Source organism: Balaenoptera ricei, chromosome 12 (assembly GCF_028023285.1).
Source record: "Balaenoptera ricei isolate mBalRic1 chromosome 12, mBalRic1.hap2, whole genome shotgun sequence".
In the NCBI taxonomy this organism is placed as follows: domain Eukaryota; kingdom Metazoa; phylum Chordata; class Mammalia; order Artiodactyla; family Balaenopteridae; genus Balaenoptera; species Balaenoptera ricei.
Window position 1 is genome coordinate 72,832,138 of NC_082650.1, and position 25,540 is coordinate 72,857,677.

The 25,540-nt window shown below is 37.5% G+C and overlaps 1 protein-coding gene across 1 annotated transcript in view; it reads right to left on the reverse strand.

Moving 5' to 3' along the window:
- LOC132376110 (cytochrome b5 reductase 4-like) overlaps nucleotides 1-14,937 on the reverse strand; it is a 42,567-nt gene extending 27,630 nt beyond the window's left edge. The window contains exons 1-8 of the mRNA XM_059941640.1: nucleotides 14,869-14,937; nucleotides 12,963-13,029; nucleotides 10,660-10,689; nucleotides 8,445-8,505; nucleotides 6,977-7,034; nucleotides 5,268-5,361; nucleotides 3,424-3,456; nucleotides 1,349-1,471 (exon numbers count right to left, since the gene is read on the reverse strand). Coding sequence (XP_059797623.1) covers nucleotides 1,349-1,471; nucleotides 3,424-3,456; nucleotides 5,268-5,361; nucleotides 6,977-7,034; nucleotides 8,445-8,505; nucleotides 10,660-10,689; nucleotides 12,963-13,029; nucleotides 14,869-14,937 — 535 coding nt within the window. The remainder of the gene's footprint in view (nucleotides 1-1,348; nucleotides 1,472-3,423; nucleotides 3,457-5,267; nucleotides 5,362-6,976; nucleotides 7,035-8,444; nucleotides 8,506-10,659; nucleotides 10,690-12,962; nucleotides 13,030-14,868) is intronic.
- Nucleotides 14,938-25,540: the final 10,603 nt, after the last annotated feature.

The window sequence follows — 25,540 nt, forward strand, 5'->3', positions numbered from 1 at the left end:
TTAAATTTACAGATATCCCAGCCTTCTTTTCCCATATAACTTCTGAAATGCTGGATGCGAGGTAGAAAACTGTTTACCCTAGAGACTCTGACAAAATACTGGCATCAGACTTTTCCCGAAGAAACCATCCAGCCACATAGTAAATATTACTGTCAACAAGCCACACCCACATGCACAGAGTTTCCAATCAGCTTTTAGAGTTCCACCCTGAAGTACGAGCAGATGGTCAAGGATCAGCAGACATTCAAAGAAAGCATCTAATATGAAAGACAGACCAAAATAAACAAACTGTAGGAATACAGGCTACACAGGGAGACAAAAAATCTCAAACACTATAATTCTTAAGAAGAGAAGATAGAAAATAGGATGCTAAAACAAAGGAACAAAAATCAAGAGTTCTCCAAAGTTAAAAATATGAGAGTAGAAATGAGTAACACAACAGCAGAGCTGGAAGACACAGCTGAAGAAATCTCTCAAAAAGTAGAAGAAAAGGACAAAATTGAAAATGAGAGAGAAAAGACAAGATAATTAGAGAACTGGTTAAGAAGGCTTAAAGTAAGACTATTTCTAGAAAGTAAGAACAGACCATGGAGGGAAGAAATATCAGTATTCCCCAGGCCCGAGGGTCTTAAGTTTCCATAATGGAAATATTAGCAAAAAGGATGAACATTCGGCACAGAAGTTCAAACCGTGAACTTTCAAAACACTTGGAAGAGGCATATCAAACCGTGAAATTCAAACCGTGAAATTTCAAAACACTTGGAAGAGGCAAATCCTACCAGTTTCCAAAGAGAAAATATGGAGTGCGTTCACTTTGTGGAAATTCATCAAGTAGAACACTTGTAATATGCACCTTTGCCTATAAATGTTATAGTTACATAAAAAGCTTTAAAAAATAAAGAAAGGAAGGAAATGAATGGTATCATCCTTTAGGAATAAACTCAGAAACTGGTTTAGGTAAGCAGAGAGACAGTAAATGTGCCTTCTCTAACAGAAAAAATCTAGATGTGCCTACAAGGCATAAACTTAACTTGTTTTTGCACCTTTTATAAAAAAAAAAAACCTCAAGGAGTGAATGGTTGCACAAGAGTTTGAGTGGGTTTCTCCATTTAGGTATCATTACCTAATGACCTTTGTTATGTCTAAACATTAGATAGCAGAGTCAGAAATTTAATTTCTGCTTAAAAACAAAAGGAGGATTACAGACACAATGTCTGTTTTCAGCTCCTTAGAGAGAGATACAAGGACCCTTTGGCTCACTGCAAGTGGCCTTCCAAACTCTGATACAACTGAGCCACTGACACAACATTTTCATTAATCCAGGACTCAAAATAATAGCACAGCCTACCTGTATCTTTCTTTGGAATAAGTGAATTATGATTCTCCAGGGGATGACCAAGGCATTTCCAAGAAGTATTCTCTTTTTTCTTCAGGACAATCTCTATTTTTCCCACATTCTCAACAACTCGCACTGAAAAGAAGATAAATTCCATTTGTATTCATTGATACTAAATATAAGGTTTTACTTTTAAACCAATCTTTCTCAAACAACCCAAATGTCCCAATCAGATATGAATGACACTGAGCATTTGTGAGATAAATAAAATTTTGTGTACATGTTCATCAAAATTGTTTATGCCTTATATGGTGTTAAATCCAGTTTATGTTAGATTCAGATTAACTTCTTTGAAATTAATTTATCAAGGGCCAAACTAATACATAATGCTAGTTTTCATACAAGCTCAAATAGAGCCATGGCAACTAATTAACACATAGCTTAAAAAAACAAAAACTTAAATATACAAATTAGCCATTGAATGGATCCACAAAAGCAAATTTAATTTATACTCTTTTAACATTTCTTGGGATCTGAGGGGTTCTTATGAGTGAATTCAGTAAACCAATATTGAGCCTAAGAAACATAGAAAAAGCTTCAGGAGAATGAATCCCAATAAAGTGCATGTCAATCTTTGATAATTAAAAATCTTTTAGATTCTCTTTTTACTTTCGAATGTTTAAAATAGTTTAGAATACATGAGTACAATAATAAAATAAACTTTTAAAATTGATTAAATTTTATGAATTGATTGGCTTTTAAGGATCTAAAGTATATTTCTTTTTGTCTTTAGAAACAATCTGTCCTTCCTCATTGTAAACACAAAATTCAGTAGCAATTTAACAACTTTTAAACACAAATTAATCAAATAAATTCAATTCAATGAGCAGTGATTTGAAGCTTAACAAACATAAGAAGTCCTTGACTTTAAAGAGCCTAATTTATACAATTTATAGAACTTACTATGGTATAAAGAAAAGGGAAGGTATAGAACCAGTGTAAGGTACTCTGACAGTACTTTTAAACAAGAAACCACATGTATATATGAATATAGAATGGAATATTATTCAGCCCTAAAAAAGGAAGGAAATCCTGTCACTTGCAATGACGTATGATAAATCTAGAGGGCATTATATTAAGTGAAATAAATAAGACAGAGAAGACAAATAGTGCATGGTATCACTTATATGTGGAATTAAAAAAAGAAAAGTCACACTCATAGAAACAGAGAGTAGCAAAATAGTGCCAGGAGTTGGGGCAGGGGAAGGGGGGAATAGAGAGAGCTTGATAAAAGGGTACAAACTTTTAGCTACAAGATGAATAAGGTCTGAGGATCTAATGTATAACATGGTGACAACAGTTGATGACACTGTCTTGTATAATTGAAATTTGCTAAGACAACAGAACTTGTGTTCATACGCATACACACACACACACAAAGGTAAATATGTGAGGTGATGGATGTGTTAATTAATTTGTGTGAATCTTTTCACAGCATATACCTTTATCAAATCATAACGTTGTACACTTTAAATCTTTAAATATATTGTAATTTGGTCAACTATATTTCAATAAAGCTAAAGAAAAACACAAAAAACAAGAAACCACCATTCTCTGATGAGTCTTCTATTGCTAAACAGCTGTGTAAAATCCACATTGTGTATTTACATGCAGAAATATTCATAATTTAATGTGCTCTGTCAATATTAAATATTTGAATATATACACCTAAGAAAAATTTGTCTGGTCCGGTCAAGCATACTTCTACAAGCTGCATGTCAGGAGTAGGGCCGGAAGGAAGAATGGGGACAGGAATTTTTTTTCTAAGGAGAGGAAAAGGAAAGGGCAAAGAGATGAGATGAAAAAGGGGAAAGAAAAAAGGCATGGGGGGAACTGAAACCAGAGGGAAAAGAGTACATTTAAAAATTAATGTATTTGCTTATATAGAAAACATCATGTCCTTGTCTGCAACATGAAAATATACAAATGAATAATAAGACAAATGCTGTCCACCGCCCCCCCGTGTGTGTGTGTATGTATATGTGTGTGTGTATATGTACATAGATAAATTATTTTTGGTAGCTTACCAGAAAAATCTTCCTGAATCTCATGACTTAGGGCTGGAGAAAAAAAAATTTCAGTTAAGATCCAACTTCAGTTCCTATGGTCTACAAACACCATATAAGATCATTTAAATGGTTCTTTCATGCACCATTTCAAATCTCTCAAACATATCCTGAGAAATCAAAAGAAAGAAACTGAACACAACCAAAATACTGTGTACAGTATTTTGAGACAAATTACTTAAATATGTATCTTCAATTTTTCCATTTCTCTCCCTATTAATTAAGGAGTAAATACTCAATTGCCTACAGGTGGATAACCCACACTGGTGCAAGGATAGTCCCAGATTGACAATGCTACAAACCAAGAAGGGAGCAAGGCAGGGAGAGATAGCACGTGAAACACACATACTCCAGGGTGTGCACGTGCGTGTGTGAATACAGGCCGGGACTGGGTCTAGCTCAGCGTTTCCTTTCTTACTGTTCCCTAAGTTGAATATTCATTCAGTTATTGAAAAAGAAAATTATTGGGCATCTATGCGTGTTATGCACTTTCCAGGTGTTACAGTTATCACAGTTAGTAAAAGAGAAAAATCCCTGCTCTTATGGAACTTACATTCCAGAAGGGGGTGATGCAAGAAGTATTTTTACAAACATCTGCTCTAAAGTTCACTGTGTTAATATAGTTATGTGGAACTTAAAATTCTGCATTATTTTAGTCCTTCTGATCTAATATTAGCAACCAGGAGTTTCACATTTTTGACTGTGGACTTTTTGTTTGTTTTTTATATGTGTGCAAGATACAGTTAGCTACAGTGTGAACAGAACTAGCCATAAAGTATTTGAAACATAATAAATGCTGACACAGAGGTCTTCCTTAAAGAAAAATCATGACAGAGCTAATGAATAATGTATACTTTTCCAGACATCTGAGTTTTTGATTAAAACTCTCCCTAAGAGACAATACATATTAGATCTTATGCTAGCAAAAAATAGGGTAGCATGTATTTCTAGAAGAAATGTTTAAGATTTGAGGTTGATTAATGAATGGGGGGAAAATAAGAAAGAAAATACATTTATCAACTCCAATCAAATTCAGGACTAAGGGTCCTTCATTAATATGGTAAAGCCATGAGCTGAATCTCGAGTCATCTGAGGCCTGGAGAATTTCAGTCTCCGTTTTGCAAAAGTAAATGAAACATTCTTTACATAAGAATGTGTGCTTAAAATACAGTTTTCTTCTTGCTGTTTTGGTTTGTTTCATTTCTACTTTCTAACTAGAATAACATTATCTTCTTTAAAGGAGAAAAGGATGAACTCCTAGAGTCATTATGGGTGAGAAATGGATTAAGAATCTGCTACCTTGATTCTAGATTTTAGTCCTGATTTCTTTCTGATAGATCTGTAACCTCTCAAAACAGACAGAAGTGAACTGTATGGTAGGTCTTTGCCCATGAAGGGACAGGCAGCTGAGGGGTACAGTATAACCTTGCGGCTGGCAAGAGACAGGCCGATAGAACAGCGCCTGGTGATGTCTACTCAGTGGGAGCACATGACAGGCAGGCCTCCGGAGATTTATTTGTAGGTATTAAGTTACAGAGTCTTACAAAGCTGGGCCAACAAGTATTTCATATGATTATTGATTATGATCGCACCTAATTGTTTAAACTTGGGAAAAGTGAGGTTGTACTGCCATTTGCTAGCACTTTCCTTAGTATAAAGAAATAACAGAAAAAAAAAGATCAAAAATGACAAACCAAAATGACAATGGCACATAAAATATTATAGGTACCGAGACTCTACACCAGTAACTACTATACCTAAAGGAAACAAAAGTTGTTTCCATTAATACAGAATAAGGTACTTACCAATATGTATAAGATATGAATAATCCTTGATAACTGTTTCTGCTCTAAAGGAATCATCCCAATGATCAGCTGTTACTGAGTCTAAACTGATATCCTTAAACGGAAATCGAAAAGCGAAAGATTAAAAAGTAAACTTTTCACCAAACTCCTATTACTATACTTTTAAGCTGATCAGTGGAAGTTCATATGGTACTTATTTACAGAACCCACAAGCTAAATACACATTATTCCTGTTTTTTGCTCTCTCATACAACCCAGTTCTTCTCCTTCAAAGCATATATCACAATTTTAACTATGCATTTGTCTATGCTTAATGTCTACCATACACACTCGTCTTTAAGCTCTAAGTGTAAGGGGCAGAATATTGTCTTCAGAATATTGCTCAGCACCAAGTAGGTGCTCAAATATTTGTTGGGTAAATAATTTGGAAAAAAAATTAGAATCAGACAAGAAGCCAAGATATTTGTGTTCATTTTTATCTTTCCACTATTATGTGACACTGCGCAAATAACACAACCTCTTAAGCTCAGCTTATCAAAAAAATAATAATAATAATAAATTCACTAACAAATTTTTAGATGTCTCTAATTTCTACGTAGCTTTGGTGCATGTTATTTTGGTGCCTATCGTTTACACCATACACTGAATACATTATTCCACGTAGAAACCTTCCCCCTTCCCTTAATCATCCATCCTCTGTGCTTCACTGATATTACCAATGAGAGCACACAGACCCCAACCTCGCCAGGCCCTGTCCTCTTGGTTCAGGACTGCTTGGTTAGGAGACAATACAAAGAGGGAGTGGAAGGCGGGACAAGCAGTGCCTTTCTGGGCCTCTTGGCTCTTTCAGGCAGAGGCTGGTCACTCCTGCGGAGCCAGCAAATCCTGCTGCAGGAGTAGGAGGAACTCACCAGCTCAGATGTGGTTCTGCTACTACAGAAGTAGCATGAATTCTCAGAAATTCCTAGCTGCCAGAACTTGTCTTTAAATCTCCACAGTTCCTCAAGTGTGGGAACCTTGCCAGTTGCTGGAGGATGTGTCTGGAGATGTTGTAAGTTGCCTGCTTATTTATCTGCTTTCCCAGCTGGACTGTAAGCCTGGTGAGAGTTCAGTCTCTATGAATCTGGCCCATCATTAAATTCCTGAATTCTACGATGGTGTTGCAAGTGAAGCAGGGGTTCAATAAATACTTAGTGAATGAATTAACTCCTTAATTTTAGTTTTCAGAGGGCATTAACTGAACCCCGTTAGTGGCTTAAACATACTAAGCTCCAGGAGTACAGTCTCTCCTGTCTCTTGAATTCCAATTTAAGTGCAGGAAATTAGTTCGTATGGTGAAGTTAAACTGGGACTCTCACTGCTGTTATCCATGTTTAAAAACAAACAAAAAAAAATCACAGAAGAGCACATAAAATATGCTTCTTCCTAGTCTGTTTTTTCCCTAAGATGCTACGGCGTGGTTGTTAAGAGCATATACTACGAAGCCAGCCTGCCTGGGTTCAAAACGCTAGATCTGCCGCTTACCGTGTGACTTCGGGTAAATTACTTAATTTCTGTTTCCTCATCTGTAAAATAGGGGTAACGAAAGGATCTACCTCACAGAGTTGCTGTAAGTTAATACAAGAAGAGCTCTTAGAAAAGTACACCTGCGCATAGCTAACATTTGTTATTTACTTTTTTGTTTTTTCTGATCTTCAAAATGTGTTTACTTTCTGTTTAGTATATATGACAATGGTGACTAAAGCGTCTGTTTGGAACCAGTCATAGCTGTAAAATATTTTAAAAAGAATAAATAATCATGTGCAGTAACATATATTAAATCATTAAATATATAATTTTAAAATATATACAATTTAAAAATATAAACTATGACACAATAAATACACGATTTAAAACATATAGTTCAAAATCTACAGTGAGAAATATATTTCTCTAGGTAAAGTTTTTTTTCTAAATAATCAGTGGTGTTACCATGAAATAAATAATAAAGCAATTATTTCTCAATTTAAAATACTTATACTTCCATGTATTCCAACTTGGATAAAAACAAACAACATCCTTGACAAGGCACTTTTTATAAAGGTTACACATCTAAAATTCCTTTTATCAGAGCAATAACACAACATGTTTTCTGAAGGAGCATGACAAAATCGACATGCTTATTACCTTCACTCCTCCCTGTCACAAATATATTATTACTCCGCAAGAAATTAACTCACCAAGGATGTTTAATGGTCAACCGTAAAAACTTAAGGAAAAACTAAGTCTTCGGTTTTGTAATAGCTATTGATCAAATTGATTCTGTTTTTGCACTTACTACCTGTATACAGGCCCCCAATGTGAATGCTAGGAGGTATCCTGAGGCCCTTAACTTAAAATTAAATATGAAATAATTTAATAGGTATAGCAAGTAGAGCCGGAAGCTGCTGTTATAGATTCACAGTAGGGGGAAAGGTGGTAAGAGAAAGACTACAAATAACACACATAACCCTAAGGGCATCTGAAATATCATTAACAAAAATATACATGGATTGCTTAATTTACTAAGACAGGGTACAATACATTTTGAAGGATTTCCATTAAAAACTGATAAAGCAAACTAGACACACAAAAAATAGAATAGTTGAATAAATTATGGATATTCTATGATCAATTTCCATCATATGATAGAATACAGACAAAAAATGCTTTTGCAGAATCTTTCATGACATAGGAAATTGATCATCGAACATACTGTAACACCGTATTATCAAAATAGAATAGTATGGAAATAGGTATGACATGAATAAACTGTGTGGAATAAACCAAATATTAAGAGTCTATATCTAGGGTTGATGGGATTACGACTGATTTTATCACTTTCTTTTGTATTTCTCTGTATTTTCCAAGTTTTCTACCATGAATGTATATTTTATAATCAGAAAAAATAGTTCTGAATAGTTCTTTTTTAAAGTTGTGGTGTTTAAAATGGGTTAAACTTCAGTTATGTTAAAAATTCATATTTATGGAACAGCTCATTCTCCAACAATGCCTGATAAATGAGGCACTACAGTTCTTGTGTCAAAGAAGCATAATTAATATAATAAGCAATAAATCAAACTTAGAGCCATTTTTTTAATGTGTATATTTTGGTGTCGAACTGATTAAGCTTTAAAAAAGTAAAACAAGAATGCATACCTTGGAGAACTAGGCCCTTCTTTGGCAAGTGGATCTGTCACTTGGCTCTTGGGAAGCATGCCTTCACAAAGAAAAACAAACAAAATAGCTACAGTTCATCTATGTAGCATTTTTCTTTTTTCCCCCCATCTTTTCAGTAAACTTCTTATTGAAATATTATAAAAGGACACAAGTCATAAATGTACTACTCATTGGATTTTCATAAGTAAAACATACTCTTGTAGCCAGCACCTCCCTGTGCCCCCTTCCACTCAGCGCCCCTCCCCCAAGGGTAACCACTCTTCTTTTAACATCATGATTAGTTTTTGCCTGCATTTGGCCTTTATAAAAAATGGAATCATAAAATATGTTCTCTTTTGGTCTGGCTTTTTTGGTCCAGCTCTACAGACGTTTCAGTTAATGTCAAATCACCATGATTAATAGTAAACAATAAATCAGGTCTGGAGCTTTCTGAGATTTTATCCAGGATGCTGAATGCATCAGTAGTTTGTTCCTTTTTATTACTGAGTATTACTACACTGTATGAACATACCATATACCAGAATCTATTCATTCTCCTGTTGATGGACATTTGGGCAGTTTTTAGCTATTACGTATAGTGCTGTTATAAATGTTCTTGTACATGTACATATACATTCTTAAAGAACATCCATCTACATTTCTGGTAGGTATATAGGACATGTATATGTTTAGCTTTAGTAAATACTGCTAAACAGTTTTCCAAAGTGGTCATACCAATTTACACTTTCTACCAGAAGTGTGTGGGAGGCCTGTTGCTCCACCACCTTGCTGACACGTGGTATTCTGTCTTTTTTCATTTTAGACATTCTTGTGGATGTGCCCCAGCATCAAATTTTATTTTTATTTTTATTTTTTTTAAAGATTTAATTTCTAATTTATTTTTGGCTGCATTGGGTCTTCGTTGCTGCACGTGGGCTTTCTCTAGTTGTGGCGAGCGGGGGCTACTCTTCGTTGTGGTGCGTGGGCTTCTCATTGCGGTGGCTTCTCTTGTTGCGGAGCACGGGCTCTAGGCACATAGGCTTCAGTAGCTGTGGCTCATGAGCTCTAGAGCACAGGCTCAGTAGTTGCGGATCATGGGCTTAGTTGCTCTGCGGCATGTGGGATCTTCCCGGGACCAGTGTCCCCTGCAACGGCAGGCGGATTCTTAACCACTGCGCCACCAGGGAAGTCCTCAACATCGCACTTTCAAGGCTCTGGTTTTCTCGTTGTTTTCGAAAACTCTGAGAACACGGAAGAGCTCCAAAGATACTATCAGTGATACTATCAGACAAACAACTTCAGGTGTTACATCACAAATTGCATAAAGTAGTCTACAATAAGACAATCTTTTCTAGTTAAAAAAGAAAAGGTAATTCATCTGGCAATCCAGCTTATTAGCTGAATTTTTATAACTTTCTTGTGCGAACAGGGAGGAAAAAAACCCAATTTTTAAACATACATTAGTAATACGGTTCAGTCAGAGTAGCCCCGTGCATTTCGTGCCATACCAAACTTTTTTGGGGGGTTAGTGGCAGTGTCAGTCATAATTCCAAGTCATACTGAACGGCCGAGGAAGCCAGAGCCGCCGAGCCCAGAGGAGGGGAGATTAATAGGCTGGCTACTCAGCATCTGTGTAGACACTGGAAGAGCGCCCCGTGCTTGAGGGAGGGACCCGTTCAGCCTGGCCTCTGAGGGTGGAACTCCTAGTCACCATGAGTATTCAAGCTGAGGGCAGATGAACACATGTTCAGGGATGTTATAGAAGGGACTATGGTAAGAGTCAGGGCTGTTCGATGCTTTGTGACCCCCTAGAGGGGTGGGAAAGGGAGGGTGGGAGGGAGGCTCAAGAGGGAGGGCATATGGGGAGATATATGTATGCATATGGCTGATTCACTTTGTTGTACAGCAGAAACTAATAACACTGTAAAGCAATTATACTCCAATAAAGATATATATATATAAAGAATGTAAACAGTAATTACACTCGTGAAAAAATCTATCCTATAAAATAAAAACATCAATATATAAAGATTAAAAAAAAGGAGGGCTTCAATAAGGGATCTACAAAGTTCTCTGCCAAATCCTCTAAGCTTAGGCAAGTAAACACATCCTTTGCATAAAAAATATCTAAATACCCCAAAAAATTCTGTGAGGCAATATTGTACACAGTCATGTGAATATGATTCATTTTTTACTATAAATGTACATGACTGACCGTTTAAGAGTTTCTTTTCCTCATTATAGTCTGTACAGTGGTTTAGAAAAAACGTTAGGTAAGAATATTGTAACATCAGAGAGAAGATCGGTTAATATTATTGAGTTAAATATAACAGCCCTCTTCTTGAAGGGCTTTCTTCCGAGGCCTGAGGAGAGAAATAAGGCTGATAAACAGATGGCCTATGCGTTAAGTAAGAAATTTCATCTCTGAAGACTGCAGGCCATTTCTGCAGGCGTTTGTCTCCCATTTCACTGGGACTTTTCCTCCTTCTTTGGACATTTTTGTTCTAATATCTTGGTTAATTTCTTTAGAAATCACATAAAGACCCAAGTTTTGTCCTGGTCATCGTATTCTGAATTAGTCAAAACTATCCAAAGTTTATTAGATTACACTTTATATATGAAACATACATATTAACCCAAAGAAAGACACCTTATTATCTTTCCTATCTAAGTGAGCAGTTAAAATGATTATTATTACTCCAAATTTAAATGGCCAAAATGCTGAAAATATGTTAAGACTTTCACTTGTATATCAGTGCAATCAGTCATTAGGGATACAAGCCAGAAAAAAATTTAATGAGTGTTTTCTTTCAGGATGGCAGCCAGCTCACAAATCTATATTATATTTTGATCACCACAAGTTTTATAACCATATGTCAAAATAAAACCCTCAGCAAGTTGCCAGAGTTTAAAAAAAAAAAAAAAAGAATGCCAAGCTAACACAAAATATTCAAGTAGTAAACTAAATTGATAGACATTACTTGTTAAGGTGACATCATCTTGTTTTGTAGAAAAAGAAACCAAAGTACGTATATCAAAGCTTTCAAATTTTTTTTGTTCTGATTTTCAATCAACCAGAGATCCCATAATTACTACCTCTTCACTCACATGCCATAAAATACCCATGATTAAGGAGGTCAGATAACCATTCTTTTTATTTTCCCCTTTTTACCGAAATAAGTTCATAGCTGAAAGGGATCTTAACAACATACACCAAATTATCATCCGCTCCCCTCATTTAAGGCTGAAAATCAGAGGTCAGGACTTGAATGAACCCCACAGCTCTTTAGCAGCAAAGCCAAGATTAAAATTCATCTCCCCTGAAACTAAGCGCCATTTTTCTTAACATGCCATTGTGAGAGATAATACTTTCTGAAAAGACACAGGACCTAAAAACCATTTAAATTATGCCTCAAAATGAGCTTTGTTTTTCAACTGCCAGATGAAAATCTAGTCATTAGTTTGCAAGGGATCACTGATGTCCCTGCTTGCTGACTTACTTTCATACAATTTCATCTGTCTTTGCTACTGCAGTTGTGATCATTTGTTTTAACAATATCTTAGAACAAATAGCAAACTCACAGTAATGTAAGTAAATTAAACCTAGTTTCAGTGTACAACATAGTTGGCAGTTTGATGTATCTCATTTATCATGTAAAACAACTTGTTTTTATCTAAGAGGCTCACAGATTTTGAAAACTTGTCCCCAGGGAATTTGTTTCTAGGGAAAAAATATGTCATCTCATATGATTACTTCCTGTCTGATGTGAATTGATTTGAACCTGTCAGAATTTTATGGATCCTGCTAAGTTATTCATTTTTTTCTGAGTCTTTTTTTCTTTAATTCAAGAAGTATCAGTAGGAAGAGAACATCTACCTAAATGATCTAAAATATCTTTAAAACTCCACTAGTGTACTTTTGCAACTCTTTTTGAAAACTGAGTTACAGAAATAAGAGAGGCTATTTTTTTTTTACTGTTAAGCACATTTACATCAGAGTTACTCTGGGCACATGAGATACTTTCCTCTCTAACAAGAAATCTAACATTCTGTCTTGATAACTAATTCCATCATTTGGTTGGCTCCATGGCCAAGAAAATGTGCATCTTCTTATAATATTGGTTAGACTGCATTACTCTGATCAGAGCCTTTCTGGAAAGGTCAGAGTCCTTTAGAAGGCTGGAGCTGTGATCTATCAGCACTCAACTCTTCTTTGGTAAGAGGGCTGACGACAATTTTTAATTGTGACCCCAATCTAGTTTACCTCTTCTAAGTGGAGCCACAGAAGGATCCCCTGGGATGAGGAAAGCTAAAAAACAAGCAAACCAACCAACAAACAAACCCTGTCTTACTAGTATACTCATTCATTTAACAAATACCTGTTGACCATCATCTTAATAGGTATAGTGACACAATATGAAACCCTTTGGATAAAAAGTTAGGAAAATACGACTATATGTTCAGTTTGCTTGTACATGCGTAAAGATGATTTGGAAGGATACACAATAACATGGTTACCTGCATCTGTGCACAGGAGGGAAAAGGGTAGGTGGGAGACAAAGGTATGACCATGGCATTTCTCATTCTGGAATCATGTGAATGTATTACTGAAAAAATTAAATAAACTAAATTGAAAACTTCAATATGGTCTTTTCAATATGATATGATAAATGTTTTAAAAGAGATATATAGAAGGTGGTATGGAAGCACAGGGATGAGGGAGGGCATTGCTACTTGGAATTTGAAAGGACTTCATTGAGGAAATAGTATTTTAGCTACATTTTGAAAATATGTATGCATTTGCCAGGAGGCCCTGAACAGAAACATTCTAGGAAGACAAACGCTGCACTTTTATATCTGAATGTCATATTTATCCGTAGCGGCATACCCCAACTTCCTTTCTCACTCCAAAAGGCCGATGTCACGTAACCATCAGATAGGAGCTCCGTCTTATTACCAGGGATCTTAGTCACAAAATCCAAAGTGTACCATTCCATGTTCCCTTTGCTGCTTTGCCTGGCCAGAAGACTTCCTGGTTCTCTACAATGTGTTTAATAACCATTTTTCTCTAGAAATTCTTCCTCATCTCTAAAGAGAACTAACTCTTCATAACACAACTGAGGCCTAATTCTCGGTTTTGTTTCCGAAGTCATAAACTCATTTCTCAAATTCTATAAAATTTAATAATTTATGTATTTCTAAACTATCCTTCTCTTTTACTCTCCTTAATTTATCTTTGTAAGTATCTTTTGAATCTTCTTCAAATTTTGTACATCTCTCAAACTTCAAGGCCCAGAAATTTACTCCTTATCCTAGAAGTAGTCTACTAGCAGAATTAAAATAAAGGTTTAATAGTTCAAACACATACTCTGAAAAATTCCAGGATTAAAAAGTTCTAAAAGTACCAGAGTATATAGTTACTTATTCCTGGTCAGTTTTTCTCTCCACTATTCATTTAACTAATCACAGCAAATACTGCATTTTTAGAAGTTTGTATTTTCTGTTTCCAAGGCTATACTTGTCATTTTTTTAAATTCAATTCTCCAATTTATGAGTTATTTTCTACTCTTGTCCTATCCTGAGGGATTAACCACTCCTTCCTTATTTGGTATTTCCTATACACAAATATACACATGTTCAAAAATCATTTTTCAGGACTTCCCTGGTGGTCCAGTGGTTAAGATTCCACGCTGCCAATGCAGGGGGCCCGGGTTCCATCCCACATGCCGCAACTAAAGATCCCACGTGCTGCAACTAAGACCCGACACGGCCAAATAAATAAATAGATAATTTTAAAAAAACACTTTAAAAACAATCATTTCTCTCTGAAAACAAAATAAATACTAACTTAAACCAAACACTGGCCAGTCACAATCGTACAGCAAGACCCACTTCCTGCTCAGGCCTGCATCTGCCCCCTGACCAGGGACTTCTCACCCCCCATTTTTAATTACCTGTCCCTTATATCTTTCTGGCAGGAATCACTCAGACAATAGGACCTATAGCACAAAAGCAAATGAAGGCAGCCTGGCTGAGAAAGCAAATCTGCTCAGCCAGTAAAGTCCACTTCATCATGACACCCGCTCCTTTCTCTCCACTAGTAACTGTCTTGCTTCCCCCGTACTGAGCCTCTGAGCTTGTGTTCTGTCCACCCACTTGAGCCCTGAACTGTCCCCATTTTATCAATGAGGAAATGGTAGCTCCTAGAAGAGGGAACTTTGACTGACTATACAGAGCTGACCTCCTAGCTGGCAGCCAGCCCACCCAATTAGTGATGCCACTAATACCATCATTTTTAAGAATAAAAAACTAATTCATATATGAGGGTTTCTCCATGTCAGCACTAGGAACATTTGGGGCTGGATGATTATTCGTCGTGGGAGTGTATCCTGTGCCTTGTAGGGCATTTAGCAGCACCCCTGACCTGTCCTCTACCCACGGGAACGCCAGTAGCATCTAGTTCAGCTGTGACAACCAAATCATCTCCAGACATTGCCAAATGTCCACTGGGGAGCAAACTCAACCCAGGTTAAGAACCACTGGCATATACCAAAGAGAAATAAATTATTTGAAAGAGGATAACTTTAATGAGGTGATTTTCTGCCTTACAAAAGGAAGCACCCAGGATTTCTCTCAATGGTGGGCTTCTCCTATTAAATTACTGTAGCCTCTAAGGAAGGTACGTATACCTACAAGCCTCAGGATCTTCCCTTTTAAACTGAGGGTGTTAGAACAGCTCTAAATCCTTCTTCCACCTCAAAAGTATTCTACTGATCTATGGTTCTAAGTGCTTTATAGTCAGCAAGTGCTTGTGAAAACTAAAAACATAAAGTATTAGAAGCCATGATAAAACAATGAGAAATTAAGAAGAAACATTCCTGACATTGGGCTATGCCATTAGAAAATGTGACTATTTTACAGAATGGCCATCATTAAAAACTCTACAAATAACGAATGCTGGAGAGGAGAGGATGTGGAGAAAAGGGAACCCTCCTACACTGTGGGTAGGAATGTAAACTGGTGCAGCCACTATGGAAAACAGTATGGAAGTTCCTCAGAAAACTAACAGTAGAGCTACCATATGATCCAGCAATCCCACTCCTGGGCATATATCTGGAAAAAACTCTAATTCAAAAAGATACATGCACCCCTATGTTCACAGCAGCACTATTCACAATAGCCAAGACATGGAAACAACCTAAATATCTATCGAGAGATGAGTGGATAAAGACGATGTGGTACATATATACAATGGAATATTACTCAGCCATAAAAAAGAATGAAATAATGCCATTTGCAGCAACATGGATGGACCTAGAGATTATCATACTAAGTGAAGTAAGCCAGAACAAGAAAGACAAATACCATATGATATCACTTATATGTGGAATCTAAAATATGACACAAATGAACCTATCTATGAAACAGAAAAAGACTCATAGAGAACAGACTGGTGGTTGCCAAGGGGGAGGGGGTGGGAGAGGGATGGAATGGGAGGTTGGGTTTAGCAGATGGAAGCTTTTATATATAGAACTGGATAAACCACAAGGTCCTACTGTACAGCACAGAGAACTATATTCAATATCCTCTGATAAATCATAATGGAAAAAAATATTTAAAAAAAGAATGTGTGTGTGTGTGTATATATACAACTAAATCACTTTTCTGTACAGCAGAAATTAACACAATATTGTAAATCAACTATATTTCAATAAAAAATATATATAAAGAAAATGTGACTATTTAAAAAATATAATATATTAAAAATTTAAGAGTACATTTATGATCTGGAACAGTGCTGTCCAGAAGAAATATAATGCAAGCAACTAATATAATTTAAAATTTTCTAATAACCACATTAACAATGTACAAAGAAACAGGTCAAATTAATTTTAATAATCTATTTTTACTTAATGCTACATATCCAGAATCTTGTCATTTCAACATGCAATCAATGTAAAGTTATGAGATATTTTACATTCTTTTTTTCATCCTAAGTCTTGAAATGCAGTATTTTACGCTTGTAGCACATCTCAATTTGGAGAGTATTTCCATACTCAATAGCAGCCACATGTGGCCAGTGGCTATAATAATGACAGCAAAGGACTAAAAAAAGGGCAAAAAGAACATTTATCATCTTTGCCAGAGAATGAAGTGTTTCACATAAATAATCAATAACTGAAGCTCACCTTTTCAAGCAAAGTTTCTCCCTTTATTCATTATTGATACCTTTCTAAAGCACAATACAAACCACAATACTTTTTTTTTTCACAATACTTTTTAAACAAAGGTTTATAAAAAACCCGCTGATTCTTCTCTTGATAAGGACCCACTAGTATTATGTGTTTTATATTCTGACACTGTTAGCTCTTCTGTCTTCTTCCCAGATACCACTCCTACCCTAGAAGCCAGTAGATAAATGGAAAACTGTCCTCCCAGGACTGCTCAGCTGTGGGGATGCCTACAAAATGCTACTTCTGGCTCCTCCCTGCACTGGGGTCTGGCAGGTCACCCCACCTAAAAGATGGTGTCAAGGATCTCGTATTGAAAGAAGCCCATATATAACATTTCTCTTCAGTATATCCATCACCCCCCCCAACCCCCTATAAATCCTCATGTCAGCAAGTCTCCACCTACTGTTTCCACCTCGTCTCTGTTTTCATCCTCTATTCCTACTTAATCTGCTTTCATCCTCTATTCCCACTTCACCTCTGTTTACACCTCTGTTCCCTTTTCATCTAGAAGCTCTAGTTGTAGAGTGAACATAGTCTCTAGTTTGCTACAGTTACAGTTTACTGCCTGCCCCCTGTTGTCTCAGTGTAACTACTAATAGAGGCTCCATTCATTCTCCAATCTGCCCCAGTTTGGACAATTACATGGTCACCCCATCTAATAGTCTCTATCCTTAAGTCTCAAGCCAGCAGACTTCAAGGATCAATCTCTGCCTATAGATGAAAGGCATAGGAGGTACTGTTAAAACAACATTCACTTTAATTATCACGAACATTCTTGACACATTAAACCTTTCTCTTTAGTTACTTTGTCCCTTTTATATGATCTACTAGTTCTGGTTAGCTTGGAGTTCAGACTATATCTTGCTGGATCTTATGTCTCTACTGTTCCAAAAACCCGATCCATTTACTTGCAGTCAACAACTTTCCTGATTTGTAAAATTCTTGTCTTTGCTTTCTAATGCCTTGCGAGTTCTCTCACATCACTTCCTGCTACTGGCCTCATCCTAGCAAAACACTTATAATGCAAAAAGGCTTTATATATATATATAGTGAAACAGAGATTCATAAACATGTTCTCACATGCCCTGTCAATAATAATGATAATACTTAATTTTTCCCAGAAGCAGAGCCATGGTAAGACACATGCTGATAACTATAGGGATACAAAGGAATAGAAAATGTAAGCAGCCTCAGTATTGTAGGAGCCGAGGAGCAAAAGTAGCCACTACAGCAATAACCACTTCTACTATTCCCACCACCTGTTGCTTCTAATGCATCAGGTGGTTAGCAAACATCATTTAATCCTCACAATGACTTTGGGATGTTTCATTCTTAGACCCCATTTCACTGCTGAGCAAAAATATTCAGATCTGTTAACTGATGCTGAAGATCAACAGCTTATGAGTGTAATATGAGGCGGAGATGAGATCCGAAGCCATGTTAGTTTCTATGAAACTTGTGCTCTTTCTACGGATCATGCAGCCTCAGGAACCAATCCCAGGGCCAGAGACAGTGTGAAAAAGGAAACTTTTAATTTATGAATACACAGTATCTCAGAGTCCACTTCTCATTCTGGATAAGAAATATGTTTGCACTTCCCTGAACCAGGTGGTGAGAAGGAGAAGGAATATTCATTATGGTTTAGTTCTTCACCATTAGGATTTAGTCAGAAATCCCAGTTTCCTCAACCCTTCTGATTTTGGTTTCATAAATCTATTTGTTTTTGTTAGTCTTAACTATATTTCATCCTTGTTACTGAATGACTTTAGGTTGTCAGTTGTTTTCCCTCAGAACTTCCAAGATACTGCTCTCTTTGCCGCCTATTGACGTTCTAGTAAATTAGCAGTGACAGCTAGTAAATTACACTAGTAAATTAGCTGTCAATTTACTAATCACTGGTTTGTTAGTAAACCTCTCTCTCTCTGGCTGTTGTCTTTGGTGTTCTGCAGTTTTACCATGAATAGTCTATGTGTGGATTTCTTTTTATTTATCTTGATTGGGGATTTGCTGAACTTGCTAAATCTGAGATTTGTGATTTACCAGTTCTGGAAAAGTCTCAGCCATTCAGATGTTGCCTCTTCCTCATTCTCACTACTACTTCCTTCTGGAAATCTGATGACAAGTGTTAGATCTTATTGCTCTATCCTCCGCGTCTCTTGCATATTTTTCTATCATTTTGTTTCTATGCACCACGTTCTGTTCAACATCTGCTGCTCAGTCTGGCAGTTCACTCAACTCTTCTACTATGTTTAAACTCTAACTATTCATGCTACGCACTTTTTAATCTCACCAGCTCCATTTTTCATTTCTAGGAGTTCTACATTTTTTTCAGTTTTACATGATTATTTTAGCAGTCTCTTGGTTTACTCATGTTACCAATTCATTCTTATTTTCCTAATTACTTTAAACATAATTATTTTTATTCATAATTATTTCTATAATTACTTGTATACAAATAATAAAGTCCAAGGGGTGAAATTCTGCTTTTGTTTCTGCTGACTTGCTTCCTCAAGTGTTGTTTAATTTTTCTACTGTACACTAATAACTGGTGATGTGTCCCTGTGGGAATTTTAAGTGTTTTAGGTTGAAAGTTTGTTCCACCATTAAAAATGTGTACATAAATCTGCCAAGCAGGCAGGGAAACCAGTAATAGGAGACCATCTTATTTCTCGGTTTGAGGTTTCTAAGACCACATAGGTGGTATATATATTTGAATTCCCAACTCTTACGTGGGCAAGACTGTGGTTACAAATTCTCAAAGGAGATTTCTCTTTCCTCTCCTCCATCACCTCATAAACAAGGTCAAGGCAGAGTATCCTGACATCTCTCTTTGTTGTTGCACAGATTTCTTTTCAAGCCTTCCCATTTCACTGATCATATAGACTTCAAGAGTCAAGCCATAGGCAGGGATCTCAGCTCCAACTCCCTGCCTTTACAGACCCAAGATCCGGTCTCCCATTTCCTATGTGACCATTAAAATTCCCATGTGGCTCTACGTTCCAAGTATCTGATAAGTGCTTTGGGGAAATGGAGACATCAGAACTAGCTTATCATCCTGGACTGCTGCTTCTAGCACCCTCCCTTTTTTTTAAAATTAAATATCTGAGGACTTCCTTGTGGAATCTGCTCATTTTAAACAGTGTTTGCCGTATTTGATGAAACATTTTGAAGATTATCTGTCTTTCAATTCCAGGGAGGAAGGAAGGAAACCGGAAAAGTCCTTTTATTAATTTCATGTCTCCTATGACACAGAAGCCTAAGGAGCTGGCACACTTTCTGACCACACTGAACGGTATTACAGAGAAGCACATGACCTTTAGTACCGGACTGTGTAAACAAGATATGTAATGTTCAGGATGAGGTAAAATTAATCAGAAGTTTTCGTTAAGAACATGGCCCCTGCTGGCAGTGAATAGGTGAACTCAGGAGCAGTTAAGAGAAGAAAGGGATTTGTTTACAAAAGTAAACTGGTTTGGAAGAACTGCCAGACACTAAAGTTCAAACTAGTTTGCTTTTGGTATACACGCAGACCTCGTTTTATTGTGCTTTGCTTTACTGCACTTCACAGGTACTGCGTTTTTAAAAATTGAAGGTTTGGGGCAACCCTGCACTGAGCAAGTCTATTGGTGCCATTTTTCCAACTGCATTTGCTCGCTTCATGATTCTAGGGCACGTTTTGGTAATTCTGGTAATATTTCAAAGTTTTTCATCATTATTGTATTTGTTATGGTGATCTGTGAGCAGTGATCTGATGTTACCATTGTAATTATTTTGAGGCACCATAAACTGCACCCACATAAGACTGCAAATTCAATCTATGTGTGATCTGACTCCTCCATCGACTGGCCATTTCTCCATCTCTCTTCCTCTCCTTGGGCCTGCCTATTCCCTGAGACACAACAATCTGAAATTAAGCCCATTAATATAACCCTACAATGGCCTCTAAGTGTTCAAATGAATGGAAGAGTCTCACGACTCTCCCTTTAAATCAAAAACTAGAAATGATTAGGCTTAGTGAGGAAGGCATGTCAAAAGCCAAGACAGTCTGAAAGCTAGGCCTCTTATACCAAACAGTCGGCCAAAGTGTGAATGCAAAGGGAAAGTTCTTGAAGGAAATCAAAAGTGCTACTCCAGGAAATCAAAACAGCCTTACTGCTGACATGGAGAAAGTTTCAGTGATCTGGATAGAAGATTAAACCAGCCACAGCATTCCCTTCAGCCAAAGCCTAACTCAGAGCAAGATCCTAATCTCTTCAATTCTATGAAGGTCGAGAGAGGAGAGGAAGGTACAGAAGAAAAGTATGAAGCTAGCAGAGGTTGGTTCATGAAGTTTAAGGAAAGAAGCCATCTCTATAACATAAAAGTTCAGAGTGAAGCAGCAAGAGCTGATGTAGAAGCTGTAGCATGTTATCCAGAAGATCTAGGAGGATAATTAATGAAGGTGGCTACACTAAACAACAGATTTTCAATGTAGATGAAACAGCCTTCTACTGGAAGAAGATGCCATCTAGGACCTTCATAGCTAGAGAGGAGAAGTCAATGCCTGGCTTCAATGCTTCAAAGGACAGGCTGACTCTCTTGTTAGGGGCTGATGCAGCTGGTGACTTGAGGTTGAAGCCAGGGCTCACTTAACCATTCTGAAAATCTTAGGGCCCTTAAGAACTATGCTAAATCTACTCTACCTGTGCTCTATAAATGGAATAATAAAGCACATCTGTTTATAATATGGTTTACTGAATATTTTAACCCCACTGTTGAAAACTACTGCTCATAAAAGAAAGATTCCTTTCAAAATATTACTGCTCACTGACAATGCACCTGGTCACCCAGGATGTCTGATGGAGATGTTCAATGAGATTCATGTTATTTTCATGCCTGCTGACACGACATCCATTCTGTGGCCTGTAGATCAAGGAGTCATTTAGACTTTCAAGTCTTATTATTTAAAAAATACATTTTGTAAGGCTATAGCTGCCACAGATAGTGACTTCTCTGATGGATCTGGGCAAAGTCAATTGAAAACCTTCTGGAAAAGAGTCACTATTCTAGATGCCATCAAGAACATTCCTGATTCATGGGAATAGGTCAAAATATCAACATTAACAGGAGATTGGAAGAAGTTGATTCTAACCCTCCTGGATGACTTTGAGGGGTTCAAGACTTCAGTGGAGGAAGTAATTGCAGTCATGGTAGAAACAGCAAAAGAACTGGAATTAGAGGTGGAGCCTGAAGATGTGACTGACTTGCTACAATTTCATGATAAAACTTGAACAGATGAGGAGTTGCTTCTTATGGATGAGCAAAGAAAGTGGTTCCTGAGATAGAATCTACTCCTGGTGCAGATGCTGTTAAGACTGTTGAAATGACAACAAAGAATTTAGAATAGTACAGAAACTTAGCTGATAAAGCAGCAGCAGCGTTTGAGAGGACTGACTGATTTTGAAAGAAGTTCTCCTGTGGGTAAAAAGCTACCAAACAGGTCTGCATTCTACAGAAAAATCGTCATGACAGGAAGAATCAATCAAGTGGCAAACTTCACTGCTGTCTTACCTTAAGAAGTTGCCATGGTTACCCCAATTTCAGCAGCCACCACCCTGCTCAGTCAGCAGCCATCAGCATCAAGGCAAGACCCTCCACCAGCAAAAAGATTACGACTCTATGAAGGCTCAGATGATGGTTAGCTTTTCTCAGTAACAAAGTGTCTTTAAATTAAGGTATGTACATTGTTTTTTCAGACATACTGCTATTGCACATTTAATAGACTGGAGTAGAGTGTAAACATAACTTTTATGTGCGCTGGGAAACCAAAAAATTCATGTGACTTGCTTTATTGCAATATTTGCTTTATAGCAGTGGTCTGGAACTGAACCTGCAATACTTCCGAAGTATGCCTGTATACATGTACTGCTTATTTGTTTTATAGCAATAAAAAGAAAAAATCCTTTTTGAGCCTCTGTTACATTCATGCTAATTTACTCACATTAATTCTTAGCCCTATGAATCTGTGTACATATTAAAAAACTTGAGGCTCAGAGACAGAAACTGCCATCTTTATGGCACAGCCAATAGGCCATGGAGCTAGGGTTCAAATCTAGGTACGCCTGTGCTATTTCTATACAGCTGACACAGGCCTCTAACAATAAGGCCTTGAAATACAAAACTCACTGAACTAAATAAATAGTAGCAGAGTCAGGTCAAACAAGCCAATGTATTCCTAATTTGGATGTCAAAATCAGGAGTTGTTCAAAAGAAAATACTCCGTTCCATCCACAGTAAAGAATTTAAGCAAAGTACTCCTGCTACTCCAATTGCCTGTCTAAACTTTTCAAAGGGCACTCTTCCAAAAGAAGCTTAGGAGGAAAGAGATGATCTCCAACACCATGCCGATTGTAGAGTGGCAGTTTGGAAGGTAAGGGAAAGAAATCGTGGCCAAGTGGCCGTTGGCAATTTACATTTTTTTTGGTATTGTTTTGTTTTTTTAACATTTATTTATTTATTTGGCTACACAGGGTCTTAGTTGCAGCACGTGGGATCTTCGTTCCAGTGTATGGGATCTTTAGTTGCGGCATGTGGGACCTCAGCTGTGGCATGCGTGCGGGATCTAGTTCCCTGACCAGGGATCGAACCCAGGCCCCCTGCGTTGGGAGCACAGAGTCTTAACTGCTGGAGCTAGTCTCTCACTGGTTCCCCCTCTTCCCGTTCATCCTCAGGACAAATTGCAAACTGTACAAAACAGGAGGTTAAAGGTGCTCATTCTCCAAGTGGGGAGACTGTTAGTAAAGCGTCTGGAATGGCGAACCCGAGCACCAAGAGATGAGAAATAAGGTGCGTTTTAGGAACCTTTCCAGATCACACGGTGTACCATCCTCTGGGATTCCCATGCATATTTTAGCTGTAGGAAGATTCCCTTGAACCTGGAGATGTGGGACCCATGGAATATATACCACGCAGTATTCCTTTAAAGGGTCTGCATTTGCTCACCCAACCTCACCAATGTTCTCAGCCCCAAGAGTGTCCAGCCTTATGTCTCATCCAGCTGTGGATCTAGATGTGGTCAATCCAGGTTGCATCACAGCCCCTGAACAAATTTTGTAAGAATTTCTCTCTCTTTCACTATCTTTGTTTTGTTTTGGTTTTTTTGTAATTTATTTTTATAATGGGGTTTAGCTGATTTTCACTGCTGTGTTTAGGCCGCTTTACACCCACTTGATTCACTTACAGAGAGATATCAATACATAGGTTTTAAGATTCTTTCTAGTCAGATATATTCTTCTGTGGTGAATAAGGTGTGTTGAGTCCAGTTCATTGAGCAATGAGTAAGTCTTGTCTATTACATATTGGGTTTATGGAACGGTATCTGAGCTAATTTGAAACCCTTGTTTTATGCATCACCCCACCTCTCCTTTCCCGTTAAGCAGCCATAAGTGTGTTTTCTAAATGTGTGACTCTGTTCTGTTTTGTTATTCAGTTCGAGTGTAGCGATTTTTACATTCCCTTTCTAAGTGATATCTTGATAAGTTTCTTTTTCTGTCTGACTTATTTCACTTAGAATCATTGTACCTAAATCCACTCATTATGCTGCTACTAGCCTTATGACATTGATTTCATGGCTGAGTGATATTCCGTTGTACATAAGTACCACAGCTTCTTTATCCATTTTTCTCTTTCCTGGGATATTTAAGGTGTACTCAAGTCGAGGTTCTTGTAAACAGAGCAGCACTAAACTTTGGGATGCCTGTGTCCTGTCGATGTTTGGTTTTCCCAAGATATACGCCCATGAGTGGAAGTGCCGTATGTTCTGTAGCTCTGTTTTTTAGATGTTTTAGGAAACACCATACACTTCTCCAGAGTGGCCGTTGGCAATTTACATCCCTCCCATCAGCGTAAGAAGGCTCCATTTTCTCCATGGCCTGTCCTGCATTTCTGGCTTTTATACTTTTCCGGGGCCCTTTTAACGGATGCGAAGTGAGACTTCTTTGTAGTGCTGATTTGCATTGCCCGCTTGTTTGGTTGGCCAACTGCATCATTGGCGAAGTTCTGCCTCTTTTCATGTGCTTTAAATGTGAGTCCAATCTATGTCCTGAAAACTGTTTCCTGCAATTCTGCCTTGCTTTCAAACCCTTTTCGTTACCTTACCTCAATATATTTTTGGATGATATTTATCATTTATAACCCTGCAGGTTTGTGAATTGCATTGCCCCTGAGCTCCATTTTTCAACTCGGTTTTTTGGGAGCTGGCCACAAAACCACAGGATTGCTTCAGGCCCTATTCTGGTTCCTGGGGCAAGCTGAGCCTTCGGTTAATTCTTCTTCCTGATTGGAAATTAGAGTGACATGTGCTTGTCCAAACACCTAGAGCTAGTCCCTCATTGGTTCCCCCTCTTCCCATTCATCCTCCGGACAAATTGCAAACTGTACAAAACAGGAGGTTAAAGGTGCTGATTCTCCAAGTGGGGAGATTGTTAGTAAAGCAGTTGGAGTGGCGAACCTGAGCACCAGGAGATGAATAGATGAGGTGCCTTTTAGAAACCTTTCCCGATCAGACGGTGTACCATCTTCTGGGTTTCTCATGCACGTTTTAGCTGTAGGAAGATTCCCCTGAACCTGGACATTTGGGACCCATGGAATGGGTACCACGCAGTATTACTTTAAAGGGTCTGCATTTGTTCACCCAACTTCACCAATACTCTCAGCCCCAAGAGTGTCCAGCCTTATGTCTCATCCAGCTGTGGGTCTAGATTTGTTCAATCGTGTTGCATCACGGTCCCTGAGCAAAAGTTGTAAGAATTTCTCTCTCTCACTGTCTTTGGTTTTTTTTTTTTTTAGTTTACTATTATATTGGTTACAGCTGATTTTCAATGC